At 38.4% G+C, this 21,561-nt stretch overlaps 1 protein-coding gene across 1 annotated transcript in view; it reads left to right on the top strand.

Moving 5' to 3' along the window:
* Positions 1–21,561, top strand: part of LOC128657267 (oocyte zinc finger protein XlCOF7.1-like) — an 86,526-nt gene that overhangs the window by 17,277 nt on the left and 47,688 nt on the right. Inside the window, exons 8-10 of the mRNA XM_053711547.1 lie at positions 6,959–7,066; positions 7,938–8,045; positions 8,335–8,415. Of these exons, the coding sequence (XP_053567522.1) occupies positions 6,959–7,066; positions 7,938–8,045; positions 8,335–8,415 (297 nt within the window). The remainder of the gene's footprint in view (positions 1–6,958; positions 7,067–7,937; positions 8,046–8,334; positions 8,416–21,561) is intronic.

The raw sequence follows: 21,561 nt of genomic DNA, 5'->3' as shown, positions 1-21,561 counted from the left end.
AAAGAAAAACAATCATGTTCACACATTAATACATGAATAAGCTTTGCGTTCTCATACCTCAAAACCGCTGCAGCTCAGAGCGCGCATACATGCAAGGCAGGGGGCGTTGCTAACAGTGTAAGCCCGGAGACAGCATGTGGTACGTCATCACGTTACCCAATGTAAACATAGACTCAGCTGTTAGCCCGGGGGAATACTCGAAGCACCTAAATCCTAAAGTAGCAGCTAACACACTGACAGGCTAGTGCTGCCTACAAGTAAATGGTGGACAATAATCCTACAGTAAACCTGCATGCTAAAAAGGCTATATATACATGTGGTGGCCATATATCATCTTACACAGTATCTGGACAACACCCAATATTAGTACTACATGGTGCAGCTTGGGATATAGCAAGATATAACTACTGTATGAAAATTATATAAAAAAATCTGAAAAATTGCAGAAAAATTGTAGACAAAAAATTATATATAATATATAAAAAAATATAAACAATATATAAAAAATATAAACAATATATAAAAAATATTTTTCATATATGCGTATATCAACTTAGAGTGAAATGAATAAGCTAGTAAGGCAATCACTTTGGGGTAGTGCCAGATTTCCAAATAGCACAGACTAGTCAAATTATACAGAATGTGGAAATAAAGAATGTGAACTATACATGTAATGTAAGAGCGTATCTACTTCAAAAGGAAATAATTATCCTAAGTGTTAAACATACAGTGTTACCTAATCTCCAAATGGACAAAGGCTACTATATAACTATAGGGCACTAGGGACCAAATCATCTGTTAACGGATCTGTCTTTAAATAAGGTCAGTAATACTAGAATTATTAGACCTACCAGATTCTCATGGCTCATGGACTCTCAATAGAAACGAATAGGCTCGTGGACTCCCAACCACACCGGATCATTGGACAACCCATTAAATAAGATCATTAAAGGAAACAATGCCAATCCAGCATTGAATTTAGTCCGTTTGGTTGGATGGTATTCAAACGATATGTCCATCTGGCTTCAATTTGAAGAAGAATTCTATTTCTATCACCACCCCTCTTCAATGGGGGAACGTGGTCTATGAGGACAAAGCGTAGATCAGTAGGATTATGTCCCGCCTCCAAAAAATGCCTGGCAACTGGTTGGTCACTTTTCTGATCCTTGATTGCTGTTCTTATGGCCGAACGGTGGTTCGCCATACGAGTTCGGGCGTCATCAGATGTTTTGCCCACATAGAACTTCGCACAACTGCAACTCAGTAGATAGATAACAAACGTAGTGGTGCATGTCAGCCGATGTCTAATCGTGAATTTTTTCTTCTTGTGGGGATGGCTGAATGTAGCTCCTGGAAGCATTGAGTTACACGTAGTGCATCCGATGCACCGGTAACAGCCAAGTTTTTTTGGTTGAAGCCAGGTGAGTTGTTGGTAACAGTGACTTGGATCTGTCTTCATGAGGAGGTCCCTCAAACTGGTATTCCTTTTATAGCCCACCCTAGGGGGTGCCCAATTAGATAGCGGTAGACTTGGATCACTTTGCATAATGTGCCAATGGCGACGAAGACTCATCCCGGTAGTTCTTAAGTCTGGAGTATACTTGGTGACAAATGTTATCCGTGGGTTTATATCATCCATTTTCTTCAGATTAGTCAAATTGGCCGCTGTGCATTTTTCTTTTGCTTGTTTAATACATCTTGGATTATATCCTCTATCCAAGAATTTGTTGCTCATTAACTCTAATTGTGTACTTTGATTGGAATCATCACTATTGTTCCTAATGACCCTTGTCATTTGGGCTTGAGGTATAGCTTGTAGAAATGCTGGAGGATGACAACTAGTGGCATGGAGCAGTGCATTTCTATCCGTTGGTTTCTGATATAGAGTGTTGCCAAGTTTGTTTTCTACTTTAAAGATCCTTAGATCCAAAAATTCCACTGACTCTGTACTGTGTAACATCTTGAATTTCACTGGAGTGTCTAGTTGGTTCAGAATAGTAAACCATTCAATGAGGTCCTGTTCAGACCCTGCCCAAATCAGGAACAGGTCGTCTATGTACCTTTTGTAGAAAATTACCTCCTTTTTGTGTTGTACCGCTATTACTGTGCGCTCAAAGTGTTCCATATACAGATTTGCCAGAGAGGGGGCCACATTCGAGCTTATGGCCGTGCCGGTGATTTGCTGATAAAAGGACTTCTCAAACCGGAAGTAGTTGAGAGTAAGGCTCAAATCCAAAAGTTCCAATAGATAATCAACCGGTGGGCCAACATAAGGATACTTCAATAGACTGTCACGTACACATCTCTTGCCATCTTCATGTGGAATTATTGTATATAGACTTGTGACGTCTGCTGTCACCAATAGCCAATGTTCTTCAATCTCCAACGTGTGTAATGAATCAAGTAGTTGGGATGAGTCCCTCAGAAATGAAGCCATCTGTTTCACACATGGTTGTAAGTAATAGTCCACATAGATGGCCAATTTGGAAGTACACGAACCCCTGGCGGAGACAATTGGTCGTCTTGGAGGGTGATTGATGTCCTTATGTATCTTTGGAAGCGTATACAATATAGGACACACTGGATGTTGAACCTTCAGAAAAGAGACTGTTTCAGTGTCTATCCATCCGTTGTTATATCCTCGGTCAATTGAGGCAAAGATCAGTGACTGAAATCTTGCTTTTGGATTCCCACTAAGCTGAATATAGGTTTTATTGTCGGCTAGTTGTGTCATAATCTCATTCTTATAGTCACTATAATTTTGGACCACCACGGCCCCACCTTTATCCGCTGTCCTAATGATGATTGAGGCATCACTGGCCAAGGATTTGATCGCCTCCCTTTCATCTTGGGGTAGATTATGCCGAAATTTAGATGAGGAACAATCACTTAGTTCTTGAGTGACCAACCGCATGTAGGTTTTTATGCTAGGATTGGAACTGATGGGGTCAAAGACACTCTGTTTCTTAAAAGGATTCGGCATACTGTTAGCATCTTGATCCCTAAAATGGTGCTTTAACCGTAACAGTCTTTGAAATTTCTGACAATCAATGTAGATGTCAAAGGGATCAGCCTTGCGTGTAGGTACAAAATTCAACCCTTTATTTAAAAGTCTGTGTTCTGCTTCAGATAGGACATGATTACTGATGTTAAGAACCAGTCCTGTATTTTCAACTCCAGTAGTTGTTATCTTGGAGGTATCGGTGGTTTTGCTGTGCCACCCACCCCTCCGCGGGTGCGGCCTCTTCCTCGTATTCGTTGACCTGAACGGGTAGTAACCCCGTGAAAAAAATGTTGATCCCCAGTCATAGGTGCCATAGCACCTTCGCTTGTTTGTGGAACATCAGAGTCAGATCCTGAACTTCTGTCCATAGTTTGTAGCGATCTCTTAGTGTATTGGCGTTGTCGTCTCTGTCTCCTATAGCCATAGTTACTCCTATTGTCTCCAGTGAGCCATCGGTAAACCCTCTTTTCTTTGTGGTCTTCACATACCATTGTGAGCTTCCGATTCTTAAACTGGATTAATTCATCCTTGTACTGTTTCAACTGTGTGGTTAATTTCTCCAGCCAGGGTTCTGTATCATCAACTGTCATCATTTCAAGCTTCTTTACTTCAAGGTCATTAATTTCACCCCTAATTTTTTCCAGGAGTGTTCTCACCTCTTCAGTTACAAGTAAAATCAAATCTAGACTACACTTGTTTAAGATGGCACACCATTTCCTACAGAATTCACTGTTTGTCCGTCCAATAGTGGGTAAGTTCCTGATTCGAAAACCTCTTGGAATAAGTTTTCTCCTGTAGTAGTCTGATAGATATACTCCATGTAACTTTAGATCAATCTCTTTTTTCTTTAATTTTAAAAGAGCCAAAAACACAGAGTTCGCTGTTTCAGCGCCGGTAGTGTCATCCTCAGCAGAGAATAAAATCCTAGCGGCATCCACCTCTGTAAAGGTTAGCACTTCAGTGTCCTCAATATCGGTATCCATACTGATGTAATGAGAGTGGTTATAAAAGAAAACAGTGATAAAGTAAAGTCCAAGAATCCACCGTGAATATAAAACTGAGTACAAACTCAGAAAAACGGTTTCCAGGGAAGAGGCATTTCTTAATTGGTGGGTGCTTCAACAAAAATGATCCAAATATAAGCAACAGGAGAGCACTCTCACTTCAAAATTCAATGTGCCAGGGTGCATGCAAAAAGTGAATAATATGAATGAACAAATGGCTGCACTCACTGGTCCTTTCAATCAAAATATTTATTTGTGTGACGTTTCGGGGACCGTATCCCCTTCCTCAGACAGAGGACACATGCAAGATGCATCCCTTTATACAAACACCAGTAAAATCAAATAGAGACCCCACCCCCCACAAAGTGGAAAAAAAAAACGCCAAAGGTTGTCATGGCAACCTCCCAAACACAGTGAACACAATGCATAAACAATAATCCACACAAGAAAAGAAAAAATGCAGAAATGAATATAACCATCACTAACACATCTCATTAGTGAATGCAGCAACTAGAGATCGTTTACAAATAAATAGATAAATAAAGTTACATTTATAGTATACGTATGCTTTACCTACGCTGTAACCTTAATGGACTGCAGACACGCTACTGCTCACAAAAGTATTATACCGATAATATGCCCTATTGTATGCTGATGGTGCTATTTAATATATACAAGCATAGGGGGAGAATAAGAACAAGAAAAACAATCATGTTCACACATTAATACATGTGTATTACATGTGTTCACTGTGTTTGGGAGGTTGCCATGACAACCTTTGGCGGTTTTTTTTCCACTTTGTGGGGGGTGGGGTCTCTATTTGATTTTACTGGTGTTTGTATAAAGGGATGCATCTTGCATGTGTCCTCTGTCTGAGGAAGGGGATACGGTCCCCGAAACGTCACACAAATAAATATTTTGATTGAAAGGACCAGTGAGTGCAGCCATTTGTTCATTCATATATATATATATATATATATATATATATATATATATATATATATATATATATATATATATATATATATATATATATATATATATATATATATATATATATATATATATATATATATATAAAGTCAAAGAAGGGATTGCATCATCATACTGTTAGTAAGAGCCACGGTGCGCTGCAAATATTTCTCCAAATAGTATCCAAACAGCAGGCACTCACTGGACTTTATTGTAAAATATAAATACTTTATTGCATCAAGTTAAAACCGACAAACGTTTCGGCACTGCATTGTGCCTTTGTCAATGTAAAAAAAAATACACAATAGCACACAACCAGAGTGCAGCTCCACACCCCAGAACAAATCTTTGTTCTGGGGTGTGGAGCTGCACTCTGGTTGTGTGCTATTGTGTATTTTTTTTGACATTGACAAAGGCACAATGCAGTGCCGAAACGTTTGTCGGTTTTAACTTGATGCAATAAAGTATTTATATTTTACAATAAAGTCCAGTGAGTGCCTGCTGTTTGGATATTATTTATATATATAAGAGGCTGTCTGTAATGACTTAGAAACTAGCAGAAATTTAGAGGTTTAAATGTTATATAAAGTATATTAATATAACAATGTTGGTTGTACAAAGCTGGGGAATGGGTAGTAAAGGCGTTGTCTATCTTATTAAACAATAACAAGTTTAGTGTTGACTGTCCCTTTTAACTGCAAAGGGCTTCAATGCACTTATATATGTGTACATATGTATATGTGTTTATATGTGTGTTTATATGTCTGTAAATAAATATATACAAATATAAATACATATGTATACATTTATAGACATATATACATATATCAATATTAAAGCCATTTGCCTTCCTGTTTTTATAACACCTGAGACCTCATATCTTTGAGCCCTCAAATGCAATATTTTTATTTTTTTCTTAATAATTATTATTAGATAATGTTATTATGAGCGTAACTATACTTTATAATGTATTTTTATAGTGTTTTATGCAACATTTTTGTTTTGCAAAACAGTTATCCAGAGCTCAGAAGTCACGGTAATCATTCAAGTGAGAATTAAGATTGATTACTTTCAACTCATAATACAAGCGATAAGCCAGATGAGCGCAAACACCCATGATAAACCCCTTATTGCCCATGCACAAATGTATGCGCTCCTCTCGTACTGTGGCACAATATGCAATAATATCTTCAAGATATAAAATTGCTTATAATAATCTGACAGAAACCTCTGGGAGAGCATGATATTGTAAATAGATTAATGGAATTAATTTACCAAAACAATTAAACATTACAGCCCTGAATATACAACATCTTGCTATATAATTAAAAACAATTAAAAAAATCTATATTTCAGGATGAATAACCTTTAGATTATAATGTATATTTAATAGAAACTATCTTTAGATTTTTGTTATTTTTTTTCACCCTGGTTGGAATACTAGTGCTGTGATGTCTCCATGTCAGGTATAGAGTCTGCTGGAATACTAGTGCTGAATTGTCCCCATGTCAGGTATAGGGGTGTTACTGTGATGTGAGTGCATTTATACAGCATTACATAAATGGGTTATTGTGAGGTTTAAATGATCACTTTCAAATATATTTTATTATGAAAACTCCACAATAACCCTGTGAAACATAGCAGTTTGGAATTCTGATTGGTTATAATGGGGCTGTATCTGTAGCTAGTAAACTGATTCCCAGCTAACTCACATGACTCATGTTGTATTTCTGATGTGCTATAGTCATTAGATGGAATGTTTCCTATAGATGTGACTGCTAGTGATGTAGGCTCAAGTATACTTACCTTAAATTCCTCAATTTTTCACATTTTATTTTAGCCTTATTGTAATAAGAAAACATAGGGACTAAATTTAGAACTCAATAGACTTAGGCTGAACTTGATGGATTTATGTCTCGATTCAACCTTATCTACTATGTTACAATGTAAATAGTGATTCTTTTATTTTTTACTTCAGGTGTAAATGATGCTAAGATTTCTTGTAAGATGGAAAAAACAGAAAATCAGTGGTTAACAAGTATCACAGAAGCTGCACAGCAGGAAATACTTGACAATAGTAGTACAGGTGAGCATATATGGTGTAAGCCACAAGTGAGTGTACGTGTGTGGTGGGTCTGAGGGAGGCAGAGAACAGGTAAGTGCATGTGTGGGAAACAGGGCACAGGTAACTACGTGTGCGACATGCCTAAGGGAGACAGAGCACAGGGGAGTATACGGGTGTGATGTGTCTGAGGGACAAGTCTGTGTGCGTGAGAGATGCAGGGCACAGGTGAGTGTATGTGTGTGATATGTCTGGGCAACAGGGCACATGTGACTGTACAGGGAGGGATGCAGGGAAATGGTGCATATGCTGTGAGGAATGCAGGGCACATGTTAAGAGTATGTGTGTTATGTACCTGAGGTATGCAGGCCCAGGTGAGTGTACGCGTGTGATATGTCTGTAGGACACAGGGTAAAGGTGAGTGTAAGTGTGTGATGTGCCTGAGGGATACAGGACACAGATGAGTGTACGTGTGTGACGTGCCTGAGGGATACAGGACACAGATGAGTGTACGTGTGTGACGTGCCTGAGGGATACAGGACACAGATGAGTGTACGTGTGTGATGTGCCTGAGGGATACAGGACACAGATGAGTGTACGTGTGTGATGTGCCTGAGGGATACAGGACACAGATGAGTGTACGTGTGTGATGTGCCTGAGGGATACAGGACACAGATGAGTGTACGTGTGTGATGTGCCTGAGGGATACAGGACACAGATGAGTGTACGTGTGTGACGTGCCTGAGGGATACAGGACACAGATGAGTGTACGTGTGTGACATGTCTCAGGGATGCAAGGCACAGGTGAATGTATGCGTATGACATTCAGATATTACAACTTCACTGCGCAGTGCTTAAAAAAGCTAAAATGTGACCATATTTGTAATCTATACAGCTCATGTTAAGACTGAAGTTACACTTAATGCTGAACAGACTAATGATCTGTATGCAAATAGTCAGCAGGAAGCTGTGAAGCAGGAAATCAGTGACAATATCAGTACAGGTGAGTGCACGTGTGTGTTATGTGTCTGAGGGGAACAGATCACCTGCCCCACTAAGCACAGGGAGGGTTTTATTAAGGGGCAGGGAGTCACTTTTAGATCTACTATGATCCTCCATGTAAAACACATAGATGTCCCAGTTATTTGTAGTAGATTGTTATATAGTTTATGTAGGACTGAAATCCAAGTTTAAATACAAATAAAAAAGAATTTAGCACAAGGGTCTGATATAGCTTAGCAGTGAAATGGCTACACTTGCTAACTTCCTCTATTTTCCTCTCTTTATTACAGAAAAAAGGGTTCTGAACTTTATTAGTTCCCTTAATATATCTGATATCAGTGTGTTCGATTCTTTCCCACAAGCAATATATGGTAAGATAATTAAGTCTTTCTTTATCAATTATCATTTATAAACCATGTCATGTTTTAGAATTATCCTTTATATAGTTTGTAATGTAATAATTGGTGTTTCCAGATTTGTACACAGTATACAAGGTAAGGCCTGTCTTGTGATCTATAAAGTGGCATAAAAACTTCACCTTTTTCTGCTGCTAATACCTGGCCATGTACTACCTACCATCCTGCTAGCTTTAACTGCTGAATTTGTGCAGTATTTACCTACCTTTAATTCATCTGAAATAATAATTACCAAGTTTTATTTCTCTTGTGTTCCTGAAGTGTGTTTAAAAATCAGTAACTCATATTTTTTTTTTATTGCTTTGCTTTTTATTCTTAATGCATAGGACTAGATTACAAGTGGGCACATTTTTTTTTTTTTGCTGGCGTGCAAACTTTGCTAGAAGTAATCTTTTGGTTGAAAGTAAAAAGTTTGCTTGTGAGTGAAACCCGGTGCACACTTACATCTCGACTTCAGATATCGTGGCAGTGTTAACATGTTCTCATCATAGACTAAAGTGAAGTGTGATTTTTTTTATTTTTTTTTTAAACGAACACCACCTACCTGACACCGCATTAGACCAACAGTGCTAAACCTGAAGGTAGTTATGAATATTTTACATTCCAATGTTCTTCACATAGAAAAATCTGTACTTCTTATTTTTTAAATATATTTTTCTATATACAGTTGTGCTCATAAGTTTACATACCCTGGCAGAATTTATGATTTCTTGGCCATTTTTCAGAGAATATGAATGATAACACAAACTTTTCTTTCACTCATTGTTAGTGTTTGGCTGAAGCCATTTATTATCAATCAACTGTGTTTACTCTTTTTAAATAATAATGACAACAGAAACTACCCAAATGACCCTGATCAAAAGTTTACATACCCTGGTGATTTTGGCCTGATAACATGCACACAATTTGACACAAAGGGGTTTGAATAGCTATTAAAGGTAACCATCCTCACCTGTGATCTGTTTTCTTGTAATTAGTGTGTGTGTGTGTCAATGAGTTTCTGGACTCCTGACAGATCCTTGCATCTTTCATCCAGTGCTGCACTGATGATTCTGGATTCTGAGTCATGAGGAAAGCAAAAGAATTGTCAAAGAATCTGTGGGAAAAGGTAGTTGAACTGTATAAAACAGGAAAGGGATATAAAAAGATATCCAAGGAATTGAGAATGCAAATCAGCAGTGTTCAAACTCTAATAAAGAAGTGGAAAATGAGGGGTTCTGTTGAAACCAAACCACGGTCATGTAGACCAACTATAATTTCAGCCACAACTGCCAGGAAAATTGTTTGGGATACAAAGACAAACCCACAAATAACTTCAGTGGAAATACAGGACATGTGGTGTGGCTGTTTCAAGATGCACAATAAGGAGGCACTTGAAGAAAGATGGGCTGCATGGTCGAGTCGCCAGAAGAAAGCCATTACTGCGCAAATGCCACAAAGTATCCTGCTTACAATACGCCAAACAGCACAGAGACAAGCCTCAATCCTTCTAGCACAAAGTAATTTGGAGTGATGAGACCAAAATTGAGCTTTTTGGCCACAACCATAAACGCTACATTTGGAGAGGAGTCAACAAGGCCTATGATGAAAGGTACACCATTCCTACTGTGAAACACGGAGGTGGATCGCTGATGTTTTGGGGATGTGTGAGCTACAAAGGCACAGGAAATTTGGTCAGGATTGATGGCAAGATGAATGCAGTATGTTATCATATAACAGAACACCTCATTTTCCACTTCTTGATTAGAATTTGAACACTGCTGATTTGCATTTTAAATTCCTTGGATATATTTTTATATCCCTCTCCTGTTTTATACAGTTCAACTACCTTTTTCCCCACATCCTTTGACAATTGTTTTTCTTTCATGTAATTAACAAGAGTCCATGAGCTAGTGACGTATGGGATATACATTCCTACCAGGAGGGGCAAAGTTTCCCAAACCTTAAAATGCCTATAAATACACCCCTCACCACACCCACAAATCAGTTTTACAAACTTTGCCTCCGATGGAGGTGGTGAAGTAAGTTTGTGCTAGATTCTACGTTGATATGCGCTCCGCAGCAAGTTGGAGCCCGGTTTTCCTCTCAGCGTGCAGTGAATGTCAGAGGGATGTGAGGAGAGTATTGCCTATTGAATGCAGTGATCTCCTTCTACGGGGTCTATTTCATAAGGTTCTCTGTTATCGGTCGTAGAGATTCATCTCTTACCTCCCTTTTCAGATCGACGATATACTCTTATATTTACCATTTCCTCTACTGATTCTCGTTTCAGTACTGGTTTGGCTTTCTACAAACATGTAGATGAGTGTCCTGGGGTAAGTAAGTCTTATTTTCTGTGACACTCTAAGCTATGGTTGGGCACTTTATTTATAAAGTTCTAAATATATGTATTCAAACATTTATTTGCCTTGACTCAGAATGTTCAACTTTCCTTATTTCCAGACAGTCAGTTTCATATTTGGGATTATGCTTTAATTATCATATTTTTTCTTACCTCAAAAATTTGACTTTTTTCCCTGTGGGCTGTTAGGCTCGCGGGGGCTGAAAATGCTTCATTTTATTGCGTCATTCTTGGCGCGGACTTTTTTGGCGCAAAAATTCATTTCCGTTTCCGGCGTCATACGTGTCGCCGGAAGTTGCGTCATTTTTGACGTTATTTTGCGCCAAAAATGTCGGCGTTCCGGATGTGGCGTCATTTTTGGCGCCAAAAGCATTTAGGCGCCAAATAATGTGGGCGTCTTATTTGGCGCCAAAAAATATGGGCGTCGCTTTTGTCTCCACATTATTTCAGTCTCATTTTTCATTTGCTTCTGGTTGCTAGAAGCTTGATGTTTGGCATTTTTTTCCCATTCCTGAAACTGTCTTATAAGGAATTTGATCTATTTTGCTTTATATGTTGTTTTTTCTCTTACATATTGCAAGATGTCTCACGTTGCATCTGAGCCAGAAGATACTACAGGAAAACCTCTGCCTGCTGGATCTACCAAAGCTAAGTGTATCTGCTGTAAACTTTTGGTAGCTATTCCTCCAGCTGTTGTTTGTATTAAATGTCATGACAAACTTGTTAATGCAGATAATATTTCCTTTAGTGATGTACCATTGCCTGTTGCAGTTCCCTCAACATCTAAGGTGCAGAATGTTCCTGATAACATAAGAGATTTTGTTTCTGAATCCATAAAGAAGGCTTTGTCTGTTATTTCTCCTTCTAGTAAACGTAAAAAGTCTTTTAAATCTTCTCTCTCTACAGATGAATTTTTAAATGAACACCATCATTCTGATTCTTTGGACTCTTCTGGTTCAGAGGATTCTGTCTTAGAGATTGATGCTGATAAATCTTCATATTTATTTAAGATGGAATTTATTCGCTCTTTACTTAAAGAAGTACTAATTGCTTTAGAAATAGAGGATTCTAGTCCTCTTGATACTAATTCTATACGTTTGGATAAGGTTTTTAAAGCTCCTGCGGTTATTCCAGAAGTCTTTCCTGTTCCTAATGCTATTTCTGCAGTAATTGCTAAGGAATGGGATAGATTGGGTAATTCATTTACTCCTTCTAAACGTTTTAAGCAATTATATCCTGTTCCGCCTGACAGGTTAGATTTTTGGGACAAAATCCCTAAAGTTGATGGGGCTATTTCTACCCTTGCTAAACGTACTACCATTCCTACATCAGATGGTACCTCGTTTAAGGATCCTTTAGATAGAAAAATTGAATCTTTTCTAAGAAAAGCTTATCTATGTTCAGGTAATCTTCTTAGACCTGCTATATCATTGGCTGATGTTGCTGCAGCTTCAACTTTTTGGTTGGAAACTCTAGCGCAACAAGTAACAAATCGTGATTCTCATGATATTATTATTCTTCTCCAGCATGCTAATAATTTCATCTGTGATGCCATTTTTGATATTATTAGAGTTGATGTTAGATTTATGTCTCTGGCTATCTTAGCCAGAAGAGCTTTATGGCTTAAGACTTGGAATGCTGATATGGCTTCTAAATCAACTCTACTTTCCATTTCTTTCCAGGGAAACAAATTATTTGGTTCTCAGTTGGATTCTATTATTTCAACTGTTACTGGTGGGAAAGGAACTTTTTTACCACAGGATAAAAAGTCTAAAGGTAAAAACAGGGCTAACAATCGTTTTCGTTCCTTTCGTTTCAACAAAGAACAAAAGCCTGATCCTTCGTCCTCAGGAGCAGTTTCAGTTTGGAAACCATCTCCAGTCTGGAATAAATCCAAGCCTGCTAGAAAGGCAAAGCCTGCTTCTAAGTTCACATGAAGGTACGGCCCTCATTCCAGTTCAGCTGGTAGGGGGCAGGTTACGTTTTTTCAAAGAAATTTGGATCAATTCTGTTCACAATCTTTGGATTCAGAACATTGTTTCAGAAGGGTACAGAATTGGTTTCAAGATGAGACCTCCTGCAAAGAGATTTTTTCTTTCACATGTCCCAGTAAATCCAGTGAAAGCTCAAGCATTTCTGAATTGTGTTTCAGATCTAGAGTTGGCTGGAGTAATTATGCCAGTTCCAGTTCCGGAACAGGGGATGGGGTTTTATTCAAATCTCTTCATTGTACCAAAGAAGGAGAATTCCTTCAGACCAGTTCTGGATCTAAAATTATTGAATCGTTATGTAAGGATACCAACGTTCAAGATGGTAACTGTAAGGACTATATTGCCTTTTGTTCAGCAAGGGAATTATATGTCCACAATAGATTTACAGGATGCATATCTGCATATTCCGATTCATCCAGATCATTATCAGTTCCTGAGATTCTCTTTTCTAGACAAGCATTACCAATTTGTGGCTCTACCGTTTGGCCTTGCTACAGCTCCAAGAATTTTCACAAAGATTCTCGGTGCCCTTCTGTCTGTAATCAGAGAACAGGGTATTGTGGTATTTCCTTATTTGGACGATATCTTGGTACTTGCTCCGTCTTTACATTTAGCAGAGTCTCATACGAATCGACTTATGTTGTTTCTTCAAGATCATGGTTGGAGGATCAATTTACCAAAAAGTTCTTTGATTCCTCAAACAAGGGTAACCTTTCTGGGTTTCCAGATAGATTCAGTGTCCATGACTTTGTCTTTAACAGACAAGAGACGTCTAAAATTGATTACAGCCTGTCGAAACCTTCAGTCTCAATCATTCCCTTCGGTAGCCTTATGCATGGAAATTCTAGGTCTTATGACTGCTGCATCGGACGCGATCCCCTTTGCTCGTTTTCACATGCGACCTCTTCAGCTCTGTATGCTGAACCAATGGTGCAGGGATTACACGAAGATATATCAATTAATATCTTTAAAACCGATTGTTCGGCACTCTCTAACGTGGTGGACAGATCACCATCGTTTAATTCAGGGGGCTTCTTTTGTTCTTCCGACCTGGACTGTAATTTCAACAGATGCAAGTCTCACAGGTTGGGGAGCTGTGTGGGGATCTCTGACGGCACAAGGAGTTTGGGAATCTCAGGAGGTGAGATTACCGATCAATATCTTGGAACTCCGTGCAGTTTTCAGAGCTCTTCAGTTTTGGCCTCTTCTGAAGAGAGAATCGTTCATTTGTTTTCAGACAGACAATGTCACAACTGTGGCATACATCAATCATCAAGGAGGGACTCACAGTCCTCTGGCTATGAAAGAAGTATCTCGAATTTTGGTTTGGGCGGAATCCAGCTCCTGTCTAATCTCTGCGGTTCATATCCCAGGTGTAGACAATTGGGAAGCGGATTATCTCAGTCGCCAAACGTTGCATCCGGGCGAATGGTCTCTTCACCCAGAGGTATTTCTTCAGATTGTTCAAATGTGGGGGTTCCCAGAGATAGATCTGATGGCCTCTCATCTAAACAAGAAACTTCCCAGGTATCTGTCCAGATCCCGGGATCCTCAGGCGGAGGCAGTGGATGCATTATCACTTCCTTGGAAGTATCATCCTGCCTATATCTTTCCGCCTCTAGTTCTTCTTCCAAGAGTAATCTCCAAGATTCTGAGGGAATGCTCGTTTGTTCTGCTAATAGCTCCGGCATGGCCTCACAGGTTTTGGTATGCGGATCTTGTCCGGATGGCATCTTGCCAACCATGGACTCTTCCGTTAAGACCAGACCTTCTGTCTCAAGGTCCTTTTTTCCATCCGGATCTGAAATCCTTAAATTTAAAGGTATGGAGATTGAACGCTTGATTCTTGGTCATAGAGGTTTCTCTGACTCCGTGATTAATACTATGTTACAGGCTCGTAAATCTGTATCTCGAGAGATATATTATAGAGTCTGGAAGACTTATATTTCTTGGTGTCTTTCTCATCATTTTTCTTGGCATTCTTTTAGAATACCGAGAATTTTACAGTTTCTTCAGGATGGTTTAGATAAGGGTTTGTCCGCGAGTTCTTTGAAAGGACAAATCTCCGCTCTTTCTGTTCTTTTTCACAGAAAGATTGCTATTCTTCCTGATATTCATTGTTTTGTACAAGCTTTGGTTCGTATAAAACCTGTCATTAAGTCAATTTCTCCTCCATGGAGTTTGAATTTGGTTTTGGGAGCTCTTCAAGCTCCTCCGTTTGAACCTATGCATTCATTGGACATTAAATTACTTTCTTGGAAAGTTTTGTTCCTTTTGGCCATCTCTTCTGCTAGAAGAGTTTCTGAATTATCTGCTCTTTCGTGTGAGTCTCCTTTTCTGATTTTTCATCAGGATAAGGCGGTGTTGCGAACTTCTTTTGAATTTTTACCTAAAGTTGTGAATTCCAACAACATTAGTAGAGAAATTGTGGTTCCTTCATTATGTCCTAATCCTAAGAATTCTAAGGAGAAATCATTGCATTCTTTGGATGTTGTTAGAGCTTTGAAATATTATGTTGAAGCTACGAAATCTTTCCGTAAGACTTCTAGTCTATTTGTTATCTTTTCCGGTTCTAGGAAAGGCCAGAAAGCTTCTGCCATTTCTTTGGCATCTTGGTTGAAATCTTTAATTCATCTTGCCTATGTTGAGTCGGGTAAAATTCCGCCTCAAAGAATTACAGCTCATTCTACTAGGTCAGTTTCTACTTCCTGGGCGTTTAGGAATGAAGCTTCGGTTGACCAGATCTGCAAAGCAGCAACTTGGTCCTCTTTGCATACTTTTACTAAATTCTACCATTTTGATGTATTTTCTTCTTCTGAAGCAGTTTTTGGTAGAAAAGTTCTTCAGGCAGCGGTTTCAGTTTGAATCTTCTGCTTATGTTTTTTGTTAAACTTTATTTTGGGTGTGGATTATTTTCAGCAGGAATTGGCTGTCTTTATTTTATCCCTCCCTCTCTAGTGACTCTTGTGTGGAAAGATCCACATTTTGGGTAGTCATTATCCCATACGTCACTAGCTCATGGACTCTTGTTAATTACATGAAAGAAAACATAATTTATGTAAGAACTTACCTGATAAATTCATTTCTTTCATATTAACAAGAGTCCATGAGGCCCACCCTTTTTTGTGGTGGTTATGATTTTTTTGTATAAAGCACAATTATTCCAATTCCTTATTTTATATGCTTCGCACTTTTTTTCTTATCACCCCACTTCTTGGCTATTCGTTAAACTGATTTGTGGGTGTGGTGAGGGGTGTATTTATAGGCATTTTAAGGTTTGGGAAACTTTGCCCCTCCTGGTAGGAATGTATATCCCATACGTCACTAGCTCATGGACTCTTGTTAATATGAAAGAAATGAATTTATCAGGTAAGTTCTTACATAAATTATGTTTTCTTTCTCCATGACTCAGAATCCAGAAATTTCAGTGCAGCACTGGATGAAAGATGCAAGGGTCTGTCAGGAGTCCAGAAACTCATTGACCTTTTATACACACACACTAATTACAAGCAAACAGATCACAGGTGAGGATGGTTACCTTTAATAGCCATTCAAACCCCTTTGTGTCAACTTGTGTGCATGTTATCAGGCCAAAATCACCAGGGTATGTAAACTTTTGATCAGGGTCACTTGGGTAGTTTCTGTTGTCATTATGATTTAAAAAGAGTAAACATAGTTTGATAATAAATGGCTTTAGCCAAACACTAACCATGAGTGAAAGAAAAGTTTTTGTGTTATTCATATTCTCTGAAAAATGGCCAAGAAATCATAAATTCTGCCAGGGTATGTAAACTTATGAGCACAACTATATATTTGATAACTTTTTGTTATAAAATACATATCTATATGAATATACATATAGATATATAGATTTTTTTTTTCTATGTGAAGAACTTTGGTATCTTATATATTTATATTAAAATACAGTAAAAAATTAATAACATTTTAAAATTGATTTAAAATTATTAATAATGTTTAAAGGCATTTGAGCGGAAAGTGCTCCAAAGTCTGTGTGTGTGTATACATGTGTGTGTATATATGTATATTAATATTTACACATATAAACACACAAATGCGCACACACACACATTATATACCTGTGTGTGTATTTCTGTCAGATAAAGCACTACTACGCCCAGAAAATTGTTGCAAATACAAATGTTAAGGCATTCTCATGTTTATTTCTTTTGTTTGTTTTGGTATGACACAAAAAAGTGGAGAGAAAAAAGCCAAATCTGACACATTCCACGCAAAACTCCAAAAATGGACTGGACAAAATTATTGTCAACCAAAATTTAAAATTTGGTAGCACAGCCCTTGGAAAAAATAACTGAAATCAATTACTTCCTGTAACTATCAATGAGTTTCTTACACCTCTCTACTGGAATTTTGGACCACTCTTCTTTCGGTTCCTTTTCCAAACTGCTGTTTTGAGATCTCTCCAAAGGTGCTCTATGGGATTGGGATCTTGACTAATTGCTGACCAGTTCAGTACTCTCCAGCGCTTTGTCTTAAAACATTTCTGGGTGCTTTTTGACGTGTGCTTTGGGTCATTGGTCTGCTGTCCCATGACCTCTGACGGAGACCCAACTTACTGACACTGGGTCATACATTGCACCATAGAATTCTTTGGTAGTCTTTATATTTCATAATGCCATGCACACAGTCAAGACATCCAGTGCCTGAAGCAGCAAAGCAACCCCAAAACATAATTGAACCTCAACCATGTTTGACTGTAGGGACTGTATTCTTTTCTTTAAAAGCCTCATTTATTTTTCTGAAAACAGTAGAATAATGGGCTTTACCAAAAAGCTGTAATTTTGTTTTGTCTGTCCACAGCACATTCTCCCTAAAGGATTTTGGCTTCCTCAGGTAAGTTTTGGCAAACTCCAGTCTGGCCTTTTTTATGTTTCTATGTCAGGAGTAGGGTCCTCCTCGGTCTCCTACCATAGCGTCCCTTTTCATTCAGATGGCGACCTATAGTGCAAGCTGAAACATTTGTACCCTGTGCCTGAAGGTCAGCTTGAATTTGTCTGGAAGTTGATCAAGGTTTTGTTATCCACCATTCGAACAATCCTTCATTGCAATCTTCGATCAATTTTTCTCTTTAATCCACGTCCAGGGAGATTAGCTACAGTGCCATAGGCTGTAAACTTCTTGAAAATGTTGCACAGGACACAGGGATATTAAGATCTCTGGAGATGGACTTGTAACCTTGAGATTGTCCATGCTTTTCCACAATTTTTGTTCTCAAATCCTCAGACAATTCTTTGCTGCTCTTTCTCTTCTTCATGCTCAGTGTGGCACACAGAGAGACACAACAGAAAGGTTGAGTCAATTTTTCACCATTTGAACTGGTTGCCGGTATGATTTCTATATTGTCAGCACCTGTTAATTGATACAGGTGATTTTAATTACAAATTACAGGAGCATCACAAATTCAATTATTTCTTACAATTTTGAGAAGGTGGCAATTTTTTTCCAGTCAATTTTTGGCGTTTTGCGTTGAATTTGTCAGATTTGGCTTTCTTTTTCTCCACTTTTTTGTGTCATACCGATACAAACAAAATAAATAAACATGAGAATGTCTAAACATTTGTTATTGCAACAATGTTATGGGTGAAGTGGTGCATTATCTGACAGAAATGCAGGGGTGCCAATACTTTTGGCCATGACTGTATATGTATGTATATATGAAGAAAGCATAAAACAGAGGGGCGCCTCATGTGTGTATCAGCATATTCAGGTATGAGCAAATGGATATTCAAGCCAAATTTATACACACATTTGGTGAAAGTACACTTATGTACAAGTAGGAAGAAGCTAGTAACTTGGGGTGTACCAGCAAACCCTCTCCTGGCTCCAGCGAGGTATGCAAGTGCAGGCCATTTCACTACAGGAGTGGGCAACTTCAGTGGCTCAGATATGGTATAATGATAGGTCAGACAAAAACAGGTGCTTCCACTAAGCTTGTAGTAAAAAAGGTTTATTTATTTAAAACTTCCAAGAATTAAAAACATACAAGCAGTGGCTATAGAGGGACTGTGCAATGTACCCCCTATCTATGCAGCACGTTTCTCAGCCTTAGAACTGGCTGTTTCCTCAGGCATAAAACACCTTGTAACAAACAATTTGTTTAAAACAAGTCTAACCAATTGACAAATTAGTAACGCCCACCATGGGCATGTAAACACACCATGGTTCTTGATTAATCATTAAATCCACAGCTAGCTAATTCTTATTGCACAATGCGCATATAACAAAACAGACAAATTATTATCATATATATGTGTAATATACATTTAAACATCATTGCTATAGGAAACATGTATCCTACCTTAAAAACAAGACAATATAGAAACAATATTAAAATTTCTTAAAAACAAGACATGATGTATCAAAAACTTAGCCTTAATAAGCAAAAAAACAGGGTAAATCTCTAGCAGAACTCACATGCCTTTATAGAGTGCTATCCTCCTTGCAGAAAACTAACCCCACTTTGCAGGGAGCACTCCAGATGGAAAAAGTTAGATCCCAACTCAGATCCCTAGAGCTGAATAAAGTACAAATGACCCTTCTTAATTTCCAACAGAAGTATTATTATCAGAATAATAAAGCTAACTCACTAATGGCCACTAAACTTAGAAATAGACAAGCCCAAGATAAAATTGCCTCCCTCAAACATGAGGGCAGGACTCTTATATCACCCAAAGCCATCAGAGCGGCTTTCCACTCCTATTTTCTTTCATGTAATTGGCAAGAGTCCATGAGCTAGTGACGTATGGGATATACAATCCTACCAGGAGGGGCAAAGTTTCCCAAACCTCAAAATTCCTATAAATACACCCCTTACCACACCCACAATTCAGTTTTACAAACTTTGCCTCCTATGGAGGTGGTTAAGTACGTTTGTGCTAAGATTTCTACGTTTATATGTGCTTCTCAGCATTCTGAAGCCCAATTCCTCTCAGAGTACAGTGAATGTCAGAGGGACGTGAAGGGAGTATCACTTATTGAATACGATGATTTCCCTAACGGTGGCCTATTTCATAGGTTCTCTGTTATCGGTCGTAGAGATTCATCTCCTACCTCCCTTTTCAGATTGACGATATACTCTCAATTTACTATTACCTCTACTGATAACTGTTTCAGTACTGGTTTGGCTATCTGCTATATGTGGATGGGTGTCCTTTGGTAAGTATGTTTTTTATTACTTAAGACACCCCAGCTATGGTTTGGCACTTTATGCATTTACATAAAGTTCTAAATATATGTTTTGTACTTATATGTGCCATGAGTCAGGTTCATGTATTTCCTTCTGCAGACTGTCAGTTTCATATTTGGGGAATATATACATTTTTAAGAAATATTTTTCTTACTTGGGGTTTAGTCTTTTTTTCAATTGACTATTTTCTTGCAAAATGCGGGCGGTATTAGGCCCGCGGGTGCGCCAAATGCTAGACTTTATTGCGTCATTCTTGGCATGAGAATTTATTTGGTGCGAAAAATACGTCTATGACGCAAATTCGTCATTTCCGGCGTCATAGTTGGCGCCGAAGCCTTACACACGGTTGCGTCATTAGTGATGCGAGTGTGTCATTTCCGGTTATTATTGGCGCCAAAAAAGTTTTCAGTTACGTTGTGCGTCATACTTGGCGCCAAACGTTTTCATTATTTTAATACCCCAATGATGTTTGCCTCTTGCCTTTTTCTCTATCAGAGGGATATGCTATTTGCATTTTTTCCCATTCCTGAAACTGTCATATAAGGAAATTGATCATTTCTCTTGTTAAGTGTATCCAGTCCACGGATCATCCATTACTTGTGGGATATTCTCCTTCCCAACAGGAAGTTGCAAGAGGATCACCCACAGCAGAGCTGCTATATAGCTCCTCCCCTCACTGCCATATCCAGTCATTCTCTTGCAACTCTCAACTAAGATGGAGGTCGTAAGAGGACTGTGGTGTTTTATACTTAGTTTATTTCTTCAATCAAAAGTTTGTTATTTTTAAATGGTACCGGAGTGTACTGTTTATCTCAGGCAGTATTTAGAAGAAGAATCTGCCTGCGTTTTCTATGATCTTAGCAGAAGTAACTAAGATCCTTTGCTGTTCTCACATATTCTGAGGAGTGAGGTAACTTCAGAGGGGGAATAGCGTGCAGGTTTTCCTGTAATAAGGTATGTGCAGTTAAAATATTTTTCTAGGGATGGAATTTGCTAGAAAATGCTGCTGATACCGAAGTAATGTAAGTAAAGCCTTAAATGCAGTGATAGCGACTGGTATCAGGCTTATTAATAGAGATACATACTCTTATAAAAGTGTATTTTAAAACGTTTGCTGGCATGTTTAATCTTTTTTTACATATGTTTGGTGATAAATCTTATTGGGGCCTAGTTTTTTCCACATGGCTGGCTTGAATTTTGCCTAGAAACAGTTCCCTGAGGCTTCCCACTGTTGTAATATGAGTGGGAGGGGCCTATTTTAGCGTTTTTTTGCACAGCAAAAATTACAGACACAGACATCCAGCTTCTTCCTGCATGATCCAGGACTTCTCTGAAGGGCTCAAAAGGCTTCAAAAGTCGTATTGAGGGAGGTAAAAAGCCACAGTAGAGCTGTGGCAGTTGTGACTGTTTAAAAAATGTTTTTGTCATTTGTTATTCCGTTTTTGGTATTAAGGGGTTAATCATCCATTTGCAAGTGGGTGCAATGCTCTGCTAACTTATTACACACACTGTAAAAATTTCGTTAGTGTAACTGCATTTTTTCA

Source organism: Bombina bombina, chromosome 4 (assembly GCF_027579735.1).
Source record: "Bombina bombina isolate aBomBom1 chromosome 4, aBomBom1.pri, whole genome shotgun sequence".
Taxonomy (NCBI): domain Eukaryota; kingdom Metazoa; phylum Chordata; class Amphibia; order Anura; family Bombinatoridae; genus Bombina; species Bombina bombina.
This window is presented reverse-complemented; position numbering and strand designations above follow the sequence as displayed.